General features: G+C 55.5%; 2 protein-coding genes across 2 annotated transcripts in view; both read left to right on the forward strand.

Annotated features, from left to right (window-relative positions):
• Positions 1 to 961, forward strand: part of FCRLA (Fc receptor like A) — a 15,163-nt gene extending 14,202 nt beyond the window's left edge. The window contains 1 exon segment of the mRNA XM_055121206.1: positions 929 to 961. Coding sequence (XP_054977181.1) covers positions 929 to 961 — 33 coding nt within the window.
• A 589-nt stretch (positions 962 to 1,550) lies between these two features.
• Positions 1,551 to 8,192, forward strand: FCRLB (Fc receptor like B). Its single transcript, XM_055121207.1, has 6 exons — positions 1,551 to 1,581; positions 1,724 to 1,744; positions 1,885 to 2,139; positions 2,813 to 3,091; positions 3,257 to 3,526; positions 8,128 to 8,192. Exons 1-6 carry the CDS (start codon positions 1,551 to 1,553, stop codon positions 8,190 to 8,192), a joined length of 921 nt encoding a protein of 306 aa, XP_054977182.1.
• Positions 8,193 to 17,085: the final 8,893 nt, after the last annotated feature.

Genomic DNA, 17,085 nt, shown 5'->3' on the forward strand with positions numbered 1-17,085 from the left:
GGCTGGGGGGGCTCTGCCACCTGGTAGTGGGGTGGCAGCAGCGTGGGTGGGGGGCCCCCAATAAACGGTGTGATTCACTGGGCTGACGCGCTTGCTATCTCCTGGGTCCCGGGGAGACCCCCCGATCTTCAAGACGTTGTTCCCTTGTCACCAGCATTTGAGAGCTCACCTAGGAGCCCCCAAAGGCACAGCGGGGAGGGCGTTGGCCTGGCATGCAGCTGAGCCGGGTTCGACCCCCCTGGCATCCTATAGGGTCCCCCGAGCACCGCCAGGGGTGATTCCTGCGTGCAGAGCCAGGAATAACCCCTGAGCATCGCTGGGTGGGACCCAAAAAGCAAAAAAAACAAAGGCACAGCAGGGAGGGCGTTGGCCTGGCACGCAGCTGAGCCAGGTTTGACCCCGGGCATCCCATAGGGTCCCCGAGCACCACCAGGAGTGATTCCTGAGTGCAGAGCCAGGAGTCAGCCCTGAGCACCGCCGGGGTGGGACACTCAAAACAAAACAATTAACAAGTCAAAACTTCACATAAGGGGGCCTGGGCGTTGGCTGAGCGCCAGGGACGCCTTGGTTGGACCCAGCACCGCCAGGTGTGTCCCTCACACACACACACACACACACACACACGTACGCACGCACACTTTTTTTTTTCTTTTTGGGTCACACCCGGCGATGCACAGGGGTTACTCCTGGCTCATGCATGCAGGAATTACTCCTGGCGATGCTCGGGGACCATATGGGATGCTGGGAATCGAACCCGGGTCAGCCGCGTGCAAGGCAGACGCCCTACCCGCTGTGCTATTGCTCCAGCCCCACGCACACATTTTTTTTTTTTTTTTGCCCTCACCACCACCAGCACCAGAAAAGTCTTTATTTATGGGGCAGCTATGAAGACCCCTGCTTCTCAGGCTCAGGGGCCCCTGCATCTTAGCTGAAGGCCTCCACCGCCCCAGGGGCAGCCTAGACGGGCCCCAGTGGGGGTGGGAGGGGAAGAGGCGCCTTAGGGGGCGAGCATGCCCCTACGTCCAGCTCTGCACAGGTGCCCGGGGAGGGAGGCAGGGCCTCTGGCTAGGGCAGGAGCCGGCTGGGCTGGAAAATGCATTAAGTATTAACGTGGGGCCCAGGCGCCGGGCGCTCAGGGAGAGCTGGCCTCCCCTCCCCGCAGCCACTTAGTTCCTGCCCAGGTGAGGGTCGGGGGCCCGGGGTGTCGGGGCAGGAGGAAGAAGGAAGGCTGGGGAACCGCAGGAAGGCTGGGGGAACAGCGGGCTGATGGACGAGCTCGAGGCAGCTCAGCGGCCTGCAGGGACGGAGGGGGCACCCCTGGCCACCTCGGCATCCCTGAAGCGAGGTCAGGGAGGGGGCAGGGATCGGACGAGGGGGACAGAAGGACCTGAGCTGCCTCTTCGGGCTGGGGTGGGGAGCTGGTGAGGGGACGGTCACCCCAGCCTGGACCTGCAGTCAGGTCACTACAAGTCGGGTCTGTCTCAGGACCTGAGTGAGAATCTGCAGCCCCCCGCGGCCTCTCTGCAGCCCCCCGCGGCCCCCCAACAGCGATGTGGGTGCTGGCTGGCCTCGTGCTCCTGAGTGAGTTGGGGGCCAGGCTGGGGGGGTCTGTACGCCCTCCCCGGGTCCCAGCAGCGCGCATGCTCGGCCGGGGGCGTGGTCAGGACGCCCCCCAACCCCCTGCCCACCCACTCAATTCGCTTCTCCCCCTTCTGCTCCCCAGCTGCGGCCTCAGGGCAGGCTGGTGAGTCCCCGCGGTTGTCCCCGTGCCCCTGACCCGCCTGCCCACCCCGGGGCGTCCTGTGACTCAGTTTCCCTGCAGTGGGGGTGGGGCGGAGGCGGGCCCGGGGGTCCCTCAGCCGAGCGCTCTCTGTCCGGGCCCAGCCACACTGGAGAAGCCGGTGCTGACCGTGCACCCGCCCTGGGCCACCATCTTCCGGGGCGAGAGCGTGACCCTGCACTGCGCCGGTCACCACGCCCTGATCTTGGAGCCGCGGCCCATCAGGACCCTGTGGTACCGCGGTCACCTGCTGCTGCCCACGCACACGAGGACCCTCGAGGTGCAGGCCGCCGGGGTGTACCGCTGTCAGACGCGGGGCGCCCCGGTCAGCGACCCCGTCCACCTCTCTGTGTCCAACGGTGAGCGCCCCGCGGCCCCCTCGCCCTCCTGCAGGGGTGAGTGGAGCAGCTGGCCAGGTGCAGAGGACAGGGCGCCCGGGAGGGGAAGCGTAGTCAGGAGCAGGGTAGGGGGCCCTGGGGCTGGCCGCCTGGGGTGCCCACGCAGGCTTGTCAGCGCCAGTGGCCAGTACCCCTCTGTGTCTGACTTTGCCTCTGTCCTCTACGGGGCCGAATCCCGCGGGGCGAGCGGATAAGGGAACGGCAGGTGCTGGCCAGCGCCCCCCTGGGCTGCAGTGTCCCTGAGGAGACAGGAGGCCACGGAGGGGGCTGCAACCCCCCAGTGGCCGGGCCACTGCACTGACCTAGCTGGTCAGCCTGTCCTCAGGGCGGAACGTCCCTGCAGGAGGTAAGGCGGGCACAGCCGAGACGCAGGGGCGCGCGCGGGGCAGCAGGGGTGGCCGCGGCCCTGCACGGCTGAGAGTCGGGCTGGGGTGGGCGCAGGTGCGGAGCCGCGCGAGCCTGCGGTCAGTGGCCACTCGACTCTGCCCTGGAGGCCCCCTGCACCGGGCCTGGGGGTTGGGAGGCGGCTCCGTGCTCCTCGGGGTGACGGTGAAGGTTTGAGGCTGTCCTGGGGGGTGGTCCGGGCGTGGGGGGCAGCGGGGAATGAGCGTGTCGTCCCCCCCCCGCCCCCCAGACTGGCTGATCCTGCAGGCGCCCCCCGTCGCGGTGTTCGAGGGGGACCCCCTGGTGCTGCGCTGCCGGGCGCGCGCCGACAGGCCCGTCCAGCGGCTCCACTTCTACCACGAGGGCCGCGCCGTGCGCTACTACCCCGCGGGCGCCAACTACACGGTGGCCCAGGCGCGCGCCGGCGACAGCGGCCACTACCAGTGCTCGGGCACCATGCGCATCCCCGCCGAGGGCGCGGGCGAGAGCGCACCGCTCTTCTCGGCCAAGGTGGCCGTGCGCGTGCAAGGTGCGGCGGGCGGCGGGCGGGGACCCCCACCCCCGGCCCCCTCCCCGGGCGCCCCTCTCCCCGTGCAACGCCCCCGCGCACCCGGTCTCCGCGCCCCCGTCCCCAAGCCCCGTCCTTGCGCCCCGTCCCCGCGCCCCCTCCCCGCAGCGTCCCTTCCTCCCGCAGAGCTGTTCCCCGCGCCCGTGCTGCGCGCCGCCGGCCCGGGCCCCGCGGGCGGCCTGGTGCTGCGCTGCGACACGCGCCCGCACGCGCGGAGACGCGCCACGCCGCTGCTCTTCGCCTTCTACCTCCACGGCCGGGCCGTGCGCGCCTTCGGGCCCGCGCCCGAGATCACCGTTCCCGCGCGCCCCGCGCCCGACCTGGACGCCTACTGGTGCGAGGCGGCCACGGCCTCCCGCAGCGTGCGCAAGCGCAGCCTCTGGACGCCCCCCGCCGGTGAGCGGCGCCCTCCCCAGCCCCGCGGCCCCCCCCCCCTCCCTGCTACCCACCCCTCCCTGCGCCCCTCTGCCCTCCCCTGCACGCCTCTCCTCACCCCTGCACCCCTCTCCCCACCCCTGAGCCCCTCTCTCTCCACCCCTGCACCCCTCTCCCCTATATCTGCACCCCCCCACCCCCTGCACGCCTCTCCTCACCCCTGCACCCCTCTCCTTACTCCTGCAGCCCTCTCTCCTTACCCCTGCATCCCTCTCTCTCTACCTCTGCGCCCTTCTCTCCCCACCCCGCACCCCTTTCTCCTCACCCTTGTGCCCTTCTCCTCACCCCTGCGCCCGTCTCCTCACCCCTGCATCCTTCGCCCCCTCATTTGCACCTTTCTCCTCACCCATCTCCTCTCCCCTGCACCTCTCTCCCCCAAACCTGCACCCCTCTTCCCACCCCTGCACTCCTCTCTCCCACCCCTGCACCCCTCTCTCCCACCCCTACACCGTTCTGCACTCCTCTCTCCCCACCCTTGCACCTCTCTCTCCACCCCTGCACACCTATCTCCCCACCCCTGTGCCCCTCTGTCCTCACCCCTGCGCCCCTCTCTCCCACCGCTACCCACTTTGCACGCCTCTCTTCCCACCCCTGCATCTCTCCCCACCTCTGTGTCCCTCTCCTCACCCCTGCGCCCCTCTCTCCCCACCCTTGCACCCCTCTCCACCCCTGTGCCTCCTTATCCACCCCTGCACCCCCCTCCCCAACCCTGCACACCCTTCTTACCCTGTGCCCCCCTCTCTCCCCAGCCTTGCACTCCTCCCTTCTCACCCCTGCACCCCCTCTTTACCTTGCTTCTGTGCCCCTTCCACCCTGCCCCTGTACCCCTGCCTCCCCTGCCCCTACACCCCCCCTGTGGTTCCAGCTGGGTCCCTTGTCTCCTTCACAGATTATCCTGGGGATGAGGCCCCCACTTCTGCCCCAGCTGCAGTGCCAGGGGCCGTGGAGCTGCTCTCTGGAAAGCCCCCCAGGTCCCGATGGGCAGCGGTGGTCCCCTCTGTCCCCAGCGCCACACCTGCAGCCGGCCGAGCCCCCGTGGCCTGGCCCCCCGCCTGTGCCCCAAGCGCAGACTTGGCCCTGCTCCTGCAGGAGATGCGGGAGCTGCAGGCCCTCCTGGGTCGCGCCCTGCAGGAGCTCCGGGGCGCTGTCCCCCAGCAGCCTACCGGGGCCCCCGGGACCCCCGCTCCCCCTACTGCTGCTGTGGAGGGCTGAGCCACTTCCTGCCTCCCCCTCCCCGGGGCCCCCCAAGCCGCCTCTGTGGTTCCAGCTGTGTTGTGGTTGATGCTGATGCTGAATAAAGCGGCAAAGCCCTGTCCCCTAGAGCCCGCAGCTCCTCCTCCTTGGTGAGGCCGGGGTGGGGGCCTGGTGCCCCCCAGGCCTCCGCCTTCACCCCCACCCGGGGGGCTGCCGCTGTCTGTCAGCTGCCTGGGGGTGAGAGGAGCCAGCGGCACTCGGGGCCACTAACTCATTGCCAACCATATTAATTCTCAACATCTGGCTCCACCTTGGGGGCCAGGGGTTCCTCTCTCCTCACCCCTGTGCCCCTCTCTCCTGACCCCTTGCCCCCCTCTCTCCTCACCCCTGTGCCCCTCTCTCCTCACCCCTGTGCCCCTCTCTCTCCTCACCCCTGCACCCCTCTCTCCTCACCCCTGCGCCCCCTCTCTCCTCACCCCTGCACCCCCTTTCTCCTCACCCCTGTGCCCCTCTCCCCACCCCGGCGACCTCTACCCCAGAGACCCCCACGCTAGCAACTCCCACCCCAGGGACCACCACTCCAGGGAACTCCCACCTCAGTGCCCCCACCCCAGGGACCTCCACCCAAGGACCCCCACTCCAGGGAGCCCCAGTATTGGTGCCCCCACACTGCGTCTGAGCAGAGTCACCATCACGTTTTCCTCATGGAATAAACTATAGGAAGTTCTCACCCCCCAGCCGGGGACTCCCAGAACCCCCAGGAGGTCCATCTTCTGGTCAGCCTTGGACCTTTAAGGGCACCACCTGGGTCACAGAAGGTTCTCAGCGTGATGCATGCTCTGAGGCCGATTTCCAGAAAGTTCTGCCCTTCCTCCCTTTCCAGGCCCACGTCCGGCACCTCTGCTTTGTCCACGTGGGCCCGGGGCAGCAGGGGGGTCAGGAGGGACACGGGCCGCCGGGGCACAGGGGGGCCCCAGGAAGAAGCTGCTGTTTGTCGGAAGGAGCCCTCATGACAGGAAGTGGAGGTTTGGGGGTCAGGACTCCCTGCCGATGCAGCGAGGTCAGGAGGGGCCTGTTCTGGCTTTGGCCAGGGTCAGGCAGGGGGAGATGGACCGCGCTGGCTGCCTCCCCTGAGCCGGGCCGCCTGTCTGGGCTCACACTGCCGCATGGAAGGTTCTGGAATATTCCAGCCAGGCCACGTGCAGTTTCGGGTCCCCTGTGCCTGTAAGACAGGTCGTGGGCCGGGCTCTCCAGGGGACCCCCGAGGGTTACCACCAGCCAGAGGTGAATGTGGACTTTGGTTAGGTCGAGGGGGACAGCCCCCTCCCCCGAAATCTCCCCCAGAGTCCACAGCTGCCATGAGAGGAGTTGGCACTGGGGGGTGTCACAAAAGGAGGCGTGACGGCCCCCTCGGTCACCCCCACATTTCCTACTTGCTGAGAAATGAGAGGGGCCAGGCAGGGGAGGGGACGTGAGGGGTGACCCCCACGGAGCCCCCCACCCTCAGCTCAGGGCCCGGCTCCTGGGTGAGTCTGGGCACTGGAGCCGGGAGATCCACATCATTCACTGGCAGGAGGGGGTGCCGTGGCTGGGCTCACCCTCGCAGCCCGGACAGAGTCGGGGAGTCGGACAGAGGCAAAGCTCTGGGTGCCTGGACCACCTCGGACAGCGGGGGGGCTGGAGGCAGTTACTTCGTGGCATGCCCTTGAGACGGGCTTTGATCCGGTTACAGAAGCCTGTGCTGGGCCCAGTGTTTCTTTATTATTTATTTATTTATTTTGCTTTTTGGGTCATACCCAGCTATGCACAGAGGTTACTCCTGGCTCTGCGCTCAGGAATTACCCCTGGCGGTGCTCAGGGGACCCTATGGGATGCTGGGAATCGAACCTGGGTTGGCCACATGCAAGGCAAACGCCCTCCCCGCTGTGCTATTGCTCCAGCCCCGCCAGTGTTTCTTTAAAAAAAAAAGGGGGTTCTATCCCCAGCATCCCATAGGGTCCCCTGAGCACCGCCAGGAGTAATTCCTGAGTGCAAAGCCAGGAATAGCCCCTGTGCATCAGGTGTGACCCCCTCCAAAAAAAAATGGAACCGGAGCAATAGCACAGCGGGGAGGGTGTTTGTCTTGTTCCCGGCCAACCTGGATTCGATCCTGGCATCCCATAGGGTCCCATGAGCATCGCCATGAGTGATTCCTGAGCACAGAGCCAGGAGTCAGCCCTGAGCATCGCTGATGTGACTCAAAAAAGTCAAAACAAAAATTATAGACTTTTTATTGAATCACTGAAACAGCGCAGCAGTAGGGCGTTCACCTTGCACTCAGCTGACCCGGGTTCAATTCCTCCTCCCCTCTTGGAGAGCCCAGCAAGCTACCAAGAGTATCTCGCCCGCACGGCAGAGCCTGGCAAGCTCCCCGTGGCGTATTCGATATGCCCAAAACAGTCACAACAAGTCTCACGATGGAGACGTTCCTGGTGCCCGCTTGAGCAAATCGATGAGCAACGGGATGACAGTGACAGTGAATGAAATAGATAGTTATGAAGCTGCTCAGGACCAGGTTTCAGCGTCCGATATTCCATATGCTGCTGGGAGTGTTTGTACCCCAGGCCAGGGTTACCTTCTCGCTTTGGAGAACGCAGAGCTGGACAGGAAACTGCCTCTACTGGCCCACTGGTAACTCCCCTGCCCAGGGGCGGAGACCAGGCCTGTGGGGCCCTTTGCTAACTCTCAGGGCCCCGAGCCTCGGGCCTGTAGCGACACTGGGTGCTGTCCCACAGGCAGGATCGACTGCCCAGGCCAGAGTCCAGCGGGCTGGACTCAGAGAAGAGAACAGACTTTCTGGCTGCGTGCACCTTTGCAGACCCCCCCGGGAGGAGACCCCAAAGAAGCGGCTTGAGATTACGGCGGTGTCCGGGGAGGGGGTGCAAGGAGTCTCCTGACCTTGGAGGCAGAGGCCCCGGGGAGAAGGTGGCCCTGTCCTCCGAGTGCCCCTATGGACACGGAACTCCCGGTTTCCGTTCATCTTATTGTTTATCGAGTGTCCCTGGAGCCAGAAAGGAACCGAGAGCAGAGGATAGATCACCCTCAGTTCCTGCCAGTAAGGGGGTCAGCCAGCGCGCTTGATTATCTCTGCCTGCCCCCCGGCCCCTGGCAAGGAAGGAGCCCCCGCTTCGTCCGGGGGTCTTGGGTGACTTCAGGAAAGGGACACGGTGACACAGCTCCTTCGTGAGGGCCTTGGGGAGGTGCGGGTGCTTGCTGCTTCCCAGAATTGTCAGTCACTCAGTTCCCGGGTGACGGCAGGGTGAGTCACCTCAGTCAGCTTCCTCCCTTCTGCCAGCTGTCGCGCTTTTTCTGCCTCTGTCCCCCGTCAGAGCTTCTGCCTTGGGGCTCCGCGGGTGAGTTTCCTGCCCCTGACCCATACATAGCGACTGGCTGAGTCTGGATTTGGAGATGAGCCACTGAACTTTCTAGAAGCAAGTGATCCAGCAGACTGTGTGTCTCCGAGACAGAGCTGAATGCAAACCGGTCCCTCTACCCTGGAGCAGATGAAACCAGACGGATGCACTTGAATCTGAGCTTCCCCAAGTCCAGGCTGGGGATTCAGCAGGACGCAGGCCTGTCCAGACCCAGAGAAAGGTCCAATAGCGCCCCCTTCTGGCCCAGGTGCAAATGGCAGCTGGGAAATCCACAGCTCTGACTCACCTGTCCCAGGTGTGGCTGTGCCAGCAGCTGGCTGGGCGCACCCACCACACCCACAGGCCCCACCTCATCCCCAGAGGAGCTCACACACCGTTCACGCCACGGGGGGATGGGCACTGCAGTAGAAGCTTCTCATTTCCAACAGAAAACTAATAATAAAGTAGAAGTGCAGGAAATAAACACTCTTCAACATTTCTGAGTGCCAATGTGTTGCTCCTGGGTTACATAAGAATGGTTTCAAGCTGTGTAAAAAAAATTGTGGGGGTTGGCGTGATAACACAGCAGGTAGGGCGTTCGCCTTGCACGCGGCTGACCCGGTTTGAATCCCAGCATCCCATATGGTCCCCTGAGCACCGCCAGGAGTAATTCCTGAGTGCAGAGCCAGGAGGAACCCCTGTGCATCGCCCAAAAAGCAAAAAAAAAAAAAAAAAAATTGTGTATAAAGACTGCCCTGTGTAAGTCTCTCTCACACTGGGCTCCTGAAAATTCCTAAATAACATGGAACTAATGCCTTAATGCTTTGCAGAGTGGTGGACAAGGATTTATCCACTAGGAAACTGATTCAACGGGAAAATGGGGGTGGGGGAGGAAAAGCAAGAGAAGAAATTTAAAGGAATTCATAAGCATTAAAACACACAGAGGGAGCCATGTCTCTAGACTGTGAACTAAGCCATTGCCCCACGCCGGCCGAGGAGGGGAGATATCCCTCTCTCTCGGTTTTTTTTCCCCTTGTCAAGGAGAAGCAGCGTGGTGTCCACCATATTGTGAGGACTATAAGCAGGTACAAGCTTGGTGGTGAGGAAAGGAGAAAAAAAAAACAAGAGCAGGAGCTGGAGCAATAGCACAGCGGGTAGGGCGTTTACCTTGTACATGGCCGACTCGGGTTCGATTCCCAGCATCCCATATGGTCCCCTGAGCACCGCCAGGAGTAATTCCTGAGTGTAGAGCCAGGAGTAACCCCTGTGCATCGCTGGGTATGACCCGAAAAGCAAAAAACAAAAATAAAAAACAAGAGAGTTATGTACTTGGAACAGAGGGACGCTTGGGCAGTCTTCTCAGGCCGGGGCCGATACCAGCGCGTGCTCCACCGAGACTCGACCCGGGCAGCCACGCTTTTGTGCGGCCACTTCGCTACTGATTGACCACGATCCGGAGGCCAGCTATACTACTTTTGGTCCCAGAAACTGCTTGCAGCCATGTCTCTAGACTAAGCCTAAGCCTCTAGACTGGGGCAGTATGGGGCAATTTGAGCATTGCCCTGTGGGGTCCCATCCTGTCCCGCAGGGAGGACCCTTCGTGGGGCTAAGGAGGGGACGTAACCGAATGAACAGACGCAGAGCCAGAAGGAGGAGGAGAGAGTTTATTCACAGCAGTTACAATACTTATACCTCTTGGTGGGAGGGGGCGGTATGCATGCTTGGACCCCCATAGGAACAATAGTAAAATGCAGATCAGGCATGGGCGTTGGGCAGATCAGGCATGGGCGTTGGCTAGTGAGAGGAATGGCGAACTGATAAGATCAGTAAGGTCAGCAGTGGTGACCTTGTTACAGAAATCCCAAGTAAGCCTCCACTTGACTAGAGGATAAGAGCCGGGCTTGTAAAATAGCTCCCTACATCTCCCCCTGTTTTGTTTTAAATTAAATGTGGTCAGTGGAGGCATTGTCCGGTATCCCTTATGACACAAACATGAAAGCATGAAAGTACACATGTCAAGGGGGGAGATGCGGGCGACACATGTGCTCGGCCACATGGCACAAGCAGCACATGGGCTCAGGCAGCATATGCACGCGCTTCCTTTGTTCAAGGTGTCTTTTATAGGGTCTCTTCAACCTGCCCCCACGTGGGGGCTTCTTCTCGGGTAAAAGTCCGTTGCTAAGGAGGTTACCAGGGAGGTTGGGAGTGGTGATGGTCTTCTTTAGAAGGTCTTATCAGGTCTGTTTTCTGTATCCACAGGGTGGGTTAGTCTCAGGATTCTCCTTCCTGGAGACTTTATTAATCTGTTTCATTGCCAAGGGCCTTTCCCTAGCTACCTGCCTACATCATATTCCCCCCTAGAGATTTCACCACCTTAAATCTTTAAGGGGAAAATGGTCGGTGATCCATCTTCTGAAGCTGCTTCATGCTGACAGAGGGGCGCAGACCCTGCCTGCACAAGGGGTGAAATCTCAAGCTACCTTAGTTTTAGTGGACCCCAGGCAATGAACTGGTTGGGTTCCTGAAGTTATCTGAAAGAAAAGATCAGATCAATTAGACTGAGGGATGGCACTTTGAAATGATTAGACTCTGGAGATGTGGAAGGTCCTTTCTGACCTAGTAAGGACAAAATAGTTTGCTGTCTTAGGAAACATAAGAGTTAAAGCAACAGAACCCAAAGCAACATAATGCCATACCCATTTCTGTCATAAAAACAATGGAAAAGAATAACTGCTCCACCCATGGTTGATAGAAAATGACTTCCTATGTCCAGATTTTTCTAGTGGCCTAGAAGCACCACCCCACTTCTCAGGTTGGAAAAGCTACCTATCCACTGAAGCTGTCATTTGGAAGCAGTAGATATTTATACCTAGAATATGAGCATTTGATCATTTACATGATGTCAAGCTGCCAATCCTCTCCTTGGTAAATTCCTTGATGCTGAACAAGTGTTAGGAAAGCCCAGAATTTCCACTAGGTTCATTAATGAAACAGAAAGCATAGTACTGAGTTCCTTCCCATGAAAGATGGCTTTCAGACTAGTGATAGCAAGTTCAACATTGAGTCCCAAAGACTAGGCTGCTTACTTTACAGTCAGCAAAACACATTTTACCTGAATTACCCAGAAGGAATACCTTTTAGATCAAGATTAGAATACATTTACTAGATCACTCTGTAGAATTTGAATCTGATTCTTTAAAAGGCAAGTTACAGAAAACATGGTTTTCTCTCCACCTTCATTTTAAAATTTGCCTGATGGCTTAACAAATCTGACTTGTTCTTTTGCATAAACACAGCAAGATTGGAGAACTCTCCATTTTGGGGTACCCCATTATTTACTGAGAAGTCCTGGGGGTTGGGCTAAAGACAGGAGGCACACCAATAATGGCATTAATCTTATGTGGCACGTCAGAGTTACCCAGGCCTGGCCATAAATGTCCCACGATGAACTGGATGGTCTCGAGCTTTCAGGTTGAACTGGAGGTGGCCTTTTCCGTAGATGCATCCTGGCAGAAAGGAGTCCATCCCCTCCCTTTTTCAGGGCTGGGAGAGATCCTGGTTTCCAGGGTTTTTCTTGATGCTGAGTAGGCCCAGATTGTGTCAGTCACACAGATTCCCGGATTTCTCATTTCCATAGCAGTGATGATTTCCATTCTTTCCTTAAGCCAACTGGCCTCTAGGGTCTCCCTGAGGTTTGTAGGGTACTTGAAACAGTACCTGTTAAATACCTGCTCCTGTCATTTAGACCAATCCCTTGACTCTTTCCCTGAAAGAGGGCTTTGGGGTCCCATAATTGATTTTCCTGTCTGCATGAGGGGTAGACCCTATTACAGAGAGGAAAGACTTTTGTCTGCATTTATGCAAACCAACATAGTGCCACGAAGCATCAAAAACATACCAAAGGTACAAAGAAGAGAAAAACAGTTCACTTTACTCACAGTGAGATGCAACACACCCATTTGTTGTAGTTCCTAGCCAAAGAATCTAAAATCTGTAGAGAAAGTGTACAATTTAACATCATATTTAACCCATTCAATCCCATGTTGAAAACGTTGACTTCCCATTAATAAGAGCACTGTACTGGGAGTCCAGTGTACAGTTAAACATGTCTAATTCATTTAATCCCATTTGAAAAAACCCTTGATTTCCCGCAACTTTTGAAGAATTCAATTATCTAAGAGCACTCTAACAGGAGTCCAGACAATCCATCCAATATCTTTTCCATAGATCCCACCAAAAAACATACTAGAACAATTCTGCATGTGATTTAAAGAGTTTCTTAAAACAGTGATCAGTTTCTTTCCTTCAAACACAACCTCAAACCTTCTACACATTCCTTTATATTCATTCTGTCCTGTACCTTTCCATCAACCCATTTCAAAATCAACTTCACTTTAACAGGATTACTTTCCTTTTTCCAACTGATGATATCTGCATCCATTATCTTTCTGACTTAAGACATGCATCTATATTCCTTATAGTCGTCCCACAAATTTAAACTCTTATTTTACTAAACTCAGTACAACATGATTTCCCAAATCTGGACACTAATTATCAATCATCTCATTTAACACGACAAAACTACTCTGCCATACCATTTCAAAAGCATTGTCAGTTCTATAGATATTCAAAAAGGTTTAGAAAGTTCTTACAACATATATTCACTTGGCAAAAGTTCACTTCACATTAGAAATTAACCAGGAGACATCTTAGAATTCTGATTTCTAGGAAAACACAAATATAAAGATTAAAACACTCATAGATTACCATAAAACATTAAGGATCTCACACTTGTGTACAAAGTTCTCTGATGGTCCGAGCTAGGTATGATACCTGGTGACAAAGCTTTGCAATGAATAAAGTTATCAGAATAATAACATGCATTTTCACGTACTGGACAGACTGACTTAACAATAGTCAGTAAAAGTTCCCACATCTCAAACTTTAACCAAGGCCCAATACTATGGCTTTAGACTATCAGGCTGACACCTGAGATTAATCTATTATAATTCTTTGCTAAGTATCAATAGAAATTTTAGTTACCGAGTCTCAGATCAAATAAAACACTTGTAGAATAAATTTTGCAACCAATTTTATAACTCTAGAAAAACATATTTTAACTAAACCATTACTCTTCGAACCTGTTTTTAACCACAACTATTTCAGCTCACATTCTAATAATCCAATATAGATGCATATGTACATTTACACAACAGCATAAGACCTTTAAACCATCAATTTTTATGAAACATGAGTAAATCTTCTTTGGCTTAAGTTCAATAGTTCTCGTACCTTAGTTAGTTCAAATCACAAGCTTTCTAACTTTATCAATTCCACAATACAAATATGCTTTCAAACACAGAAAAAGCCCTATGGGTATTTATATATATATATATATATATTTTTTTTTTTTTAACCAAACTTTGATAATAGCATAGAAAGAAAAGCATTTGGACTGTCAAATGTTTATGGAAACACAAGTAAACTTTGTTTATTTTGAGGGTTTCTGTACCTCTGTTGCTTGAAAAACAGCTAAATTCCTCATTAAAATTGGCTGAGGCTTTTAAGATAAAGCCTTGCACTCTCTGAACTCTTATTTCACTTTTAGTTTTCTGGCTCTAGCTCTGTAGCTTTTTCTAGATAGTACAGCTACTGGAATTCAAAAGAATTTCAACTGTTAATAACTATTAATGTTCTTCCAATAAGAAATTTAGACTAAAAATTTCAATTTCGTTGTAGGCGCCACATTCTAATTAGAAATCTTTGTTTAAACCTGGTCTAACAGGTTCCAAAATCACATAGATCCTTTAAATTGCTGAACTGCATATCACTCTGATCTCTTGAGACGATCCTGTTTTCCCCAGGCCTATTTTTTTTTTTTTGCAGTAAGAAGGAACATTTTTCAGTTTATTCAAAGTTTCACTCTAAAACCTCAATGAAATCTACCACCTTGGTTATGGGGGACGGGCGCTCCTGGACGGGGGGAGAGGCCGAGAGCGACCCGCACTTTGAGCGTGCCCGGGGCTGGCCAGGGGCACAGCCACACGAGGCGAGACCCCGGAGCGGAGGGCGGGGTGCGGGGGACGCTCCCTACTTCAGGTCAATGGTGTCTTCCTCAGCGGAGGCGGCCAGCTGAAAGGGGCTCCTGCCCCCCCCAGGGCTGCCTGCCCCACCGCCCCCCGGCTCCTGCTCAGAACCTGTTTCCAGGAACTGGCCCTCGGGAGGGGCCTCAGCCGCAGGGGGACTTTCCAAGGGGACTGGAGCGACCCTGTCGCTGCTCGCTGACCTCACGGTCGCTGGCTTAGGGACTCCTGGGCTTTCTTCCAACCGCTTCCGGGCTTTGGACTTGACCTTGGGAGCACCTTCCGGTCGGGGCCCACCTTCCTCGGAGAGGCCTCTTTCGGTGTGAGCAACTCCCCGCAGAATGTCTCCAGCCTGAGAACCAAGCCTCGGCCCCGTGCCCGCCCGGGAGGGGAAAGGTACCTCTCTCTCTCGCCTCCCTCTCTCCGGGGATGAAGGGCGCGGTGGCCGCCATACCAAGACGACCACAGATGGGATTCACGACAAAAACTGCAGCAAAAGGACACCCAGGCCTAATTTTTACCACTGATTTTCACTCTGGCTCCAGCACTCAAGTGTTCCACATAGAGAGACAGACAGACAAACAGACAGACAATAAGTTCACTAAAAACACCACACGTACATGTGCACACATCTGCAGTTGATCTATCGATCTGGCCCTTCAGAAACGGCAAGGAAAAAACTGATAGACTGAGAAAGGAAGGAACAAGTCCCCAGGGCAAAGTTAAGCCCTGTCGGCCGATTGGGAACATTGCTCCCCATTTCTCTGCCTGACCAGCCCGTTTCCTGCTTGTTAAAAATGGGTCAAGAAAGCGCTTTTGTTGATATAAGCCGGCAAAACCTTTTCAAAATTGTTGAAACCTAAGGTGGTCAGATGCTAGCATTTTTCTTTCTTGGTCAAGACTAGTTCTGAGGCAGGGAACTAGTGACTTCTTATCAGATTTGGGGATAGGCTACCTTAGTGATATACTTTTATTTCCTGATATTATTAAATACTTAACCACATGATCTTGCATTTTCCTGCCTTCTCTGCTGATAATAATAAGCAGAACTAAGAGAAAGATAATGAGACAATTACACACACACTAAAGGCACACACACAAAGCACACTCCTGCACTCGCTCGGACCGGTCCTTCTTTCACGAGGGTGTGCACCCACTCACTACATTCACACTGAAATTCCTGAACCTGCCCTACGGACGTCCACATTATCTTTGGTCTTATCCCCCTGACAATGGGGTTGCTCCAATGTACATTGGGCTCTTTCTAATTAGAAGCTAGCAAACTAAAGGCAAAGCGGGGGTGATCATCAGGATGCAAGGGAATTGAGAAAAAGCAGTCTTTTAAATCAAGTACTGTCTTATACATTTCTGAAGGAATGGCTGCTGGGGACGGCAGTCCAGGTTGAAGCGCCCCAAAAATGACTATGGTTTTATTTACTGCTCGTAGATCCTGTAGCAGTCGCCAACTGCCGTTTTTCTTTTTAAAGTCTTGGAGGCGCCTCTGCTTGGGAGGGCTCAGGTAGGAAAGCAGGATGGTCAGAGTCTATAGTAGTAGAATTTGAGGAGTCAGTTCCGTGCATGGGGGTGGCCTCATCCCCACAGACTGAGGGAGCCTTGGAAACAGAGGATAAGCAGGCCATAAAGCAAGAAGAGAAAAGAAAGGGTCACTGGTAGGCTGTTTCTGCCAACTTGACAGAAATGAAAACACAGGACAAAGGGGTTCAAGCCTTCCACCAGTGGCTGCTTCACTGGTAGGCTGTTTCTGCCAACTCGACAGAAATGAAAACACAGGACAAAGGGATTCGACCTTCCACCAGTGACTGTCTACACTGGGAGGTAGTTTCTGCCAACTCGACAGAAATGAAAACACAAAAGACACAAGAAGGGGCGGGGGGGGGGGGGCGGTGAGGAACTTAGCCATAGTGGATCAGCCTGAGAGGTGACTTGCGGCCGGTGTCTAAACCAGCACCACCCTAGACCATATGTTCCTCTTGGAATCGCAGACAGCCCAATCGGATTCTGTAACCTTAAAGGGATCTTAAGGATGCCAAGTCATGGAGCCACAGACTCAGTACAAGGACGAGGACGTCCAAGACTGCACAATCACTCACACATACACACAAGACAAGGGAATTCAAGCCTTTCCGCCAGTGACCGTCTCGTCCTTAACACGTGACTGTATTCAAGCCCGGTCCCATACCAGGGTGTGCGCCAAGAGAGAGGCGACCCTCAGAGACACTCACTTTTCCGTGAATTCGTCGGCCAACATGAACTTGACCGGGCATTCGGTGGTCCCCTAGTGCCCCACGCTGGGCGCCAGATGTGGGGTCCCATCCTGTCCCGCAGGGAGGACCCTTCGTGGGGCTAAGGAGGGGACGTAACCGAATGAACAGACGCAGAGCCAGAAGGAGGAGGAGGAGAGAGAGAGAGAGTTTATTCACAGCAGTTACAATACTTATACCTCTTGGTGGGAGGGGGCGGTATGCATGCTTGGACCCCCATAGGAACAATAGTAAAATGCAGATCAGGCATGGGCGTTGGGCAGATCAGGCATGGGCGTTGGCTAGTGAGAGGAATGGCGAACTGATAAGATCAGTAAGGTCAGCAGTGGTGACCTTGTTACAGAAATCCCAAGTAAGCCTCCACTTGACTAGAGGATAAGAGCCGGGCTTGTAAAATGGCTCCCTACATTGCCCCATACTGCCCCAGGAAGGGAAATTATGCAATTTCTAACATAAATCTCCCTGGACTTAATTACTAAAATACTAAAATACAGAAATCCTAAACCGCGTGGCTGCTACCACGGCAGCGCAACTTCATATCTCTTCATTCTCAGCAATGGAAAACTAAT

This window comes from Sorex araneus, chromosome X (assembly GCF_027595985.1).
Source record: "Sorex araneus isolate mSorAra2 chromosome X, mSorAra2.pri, whole genome shotgun sequence".
NCBI lineage: Eukaryota > Metazoa > Chordata > Mammalia > Eulipotyphla > Soricidae > Sorex > Sorex araneus.

What these genes read in the sequence shown, in the direction of transcription:
- FCRLB (XM_055121207.1), top strand. Translation starts at nt 1,551, where the DNA reads ATGTGGGTGCTGGCTGGCCTCGTGCTCCTGA. An exon ending in TGCGGCCTCAGGGCAGGCTG is followed by an intron (nt 1,745 to 1,884) that starts GTGAGTCCCCGC and finishes GTCCGGGCCCAG; the next exon opens with CCACACTGGAGAAGCCGGTG. An exon ending in CCTCTGGACGCCCCCCGCCG is followed by an intron (nt 3,527 to 8,127) that starts GTGAGCGGCGCC and finishes GTCCCCCGTCAG; the next exon opens with AGCTTCTGCCTTGGGGCTCC.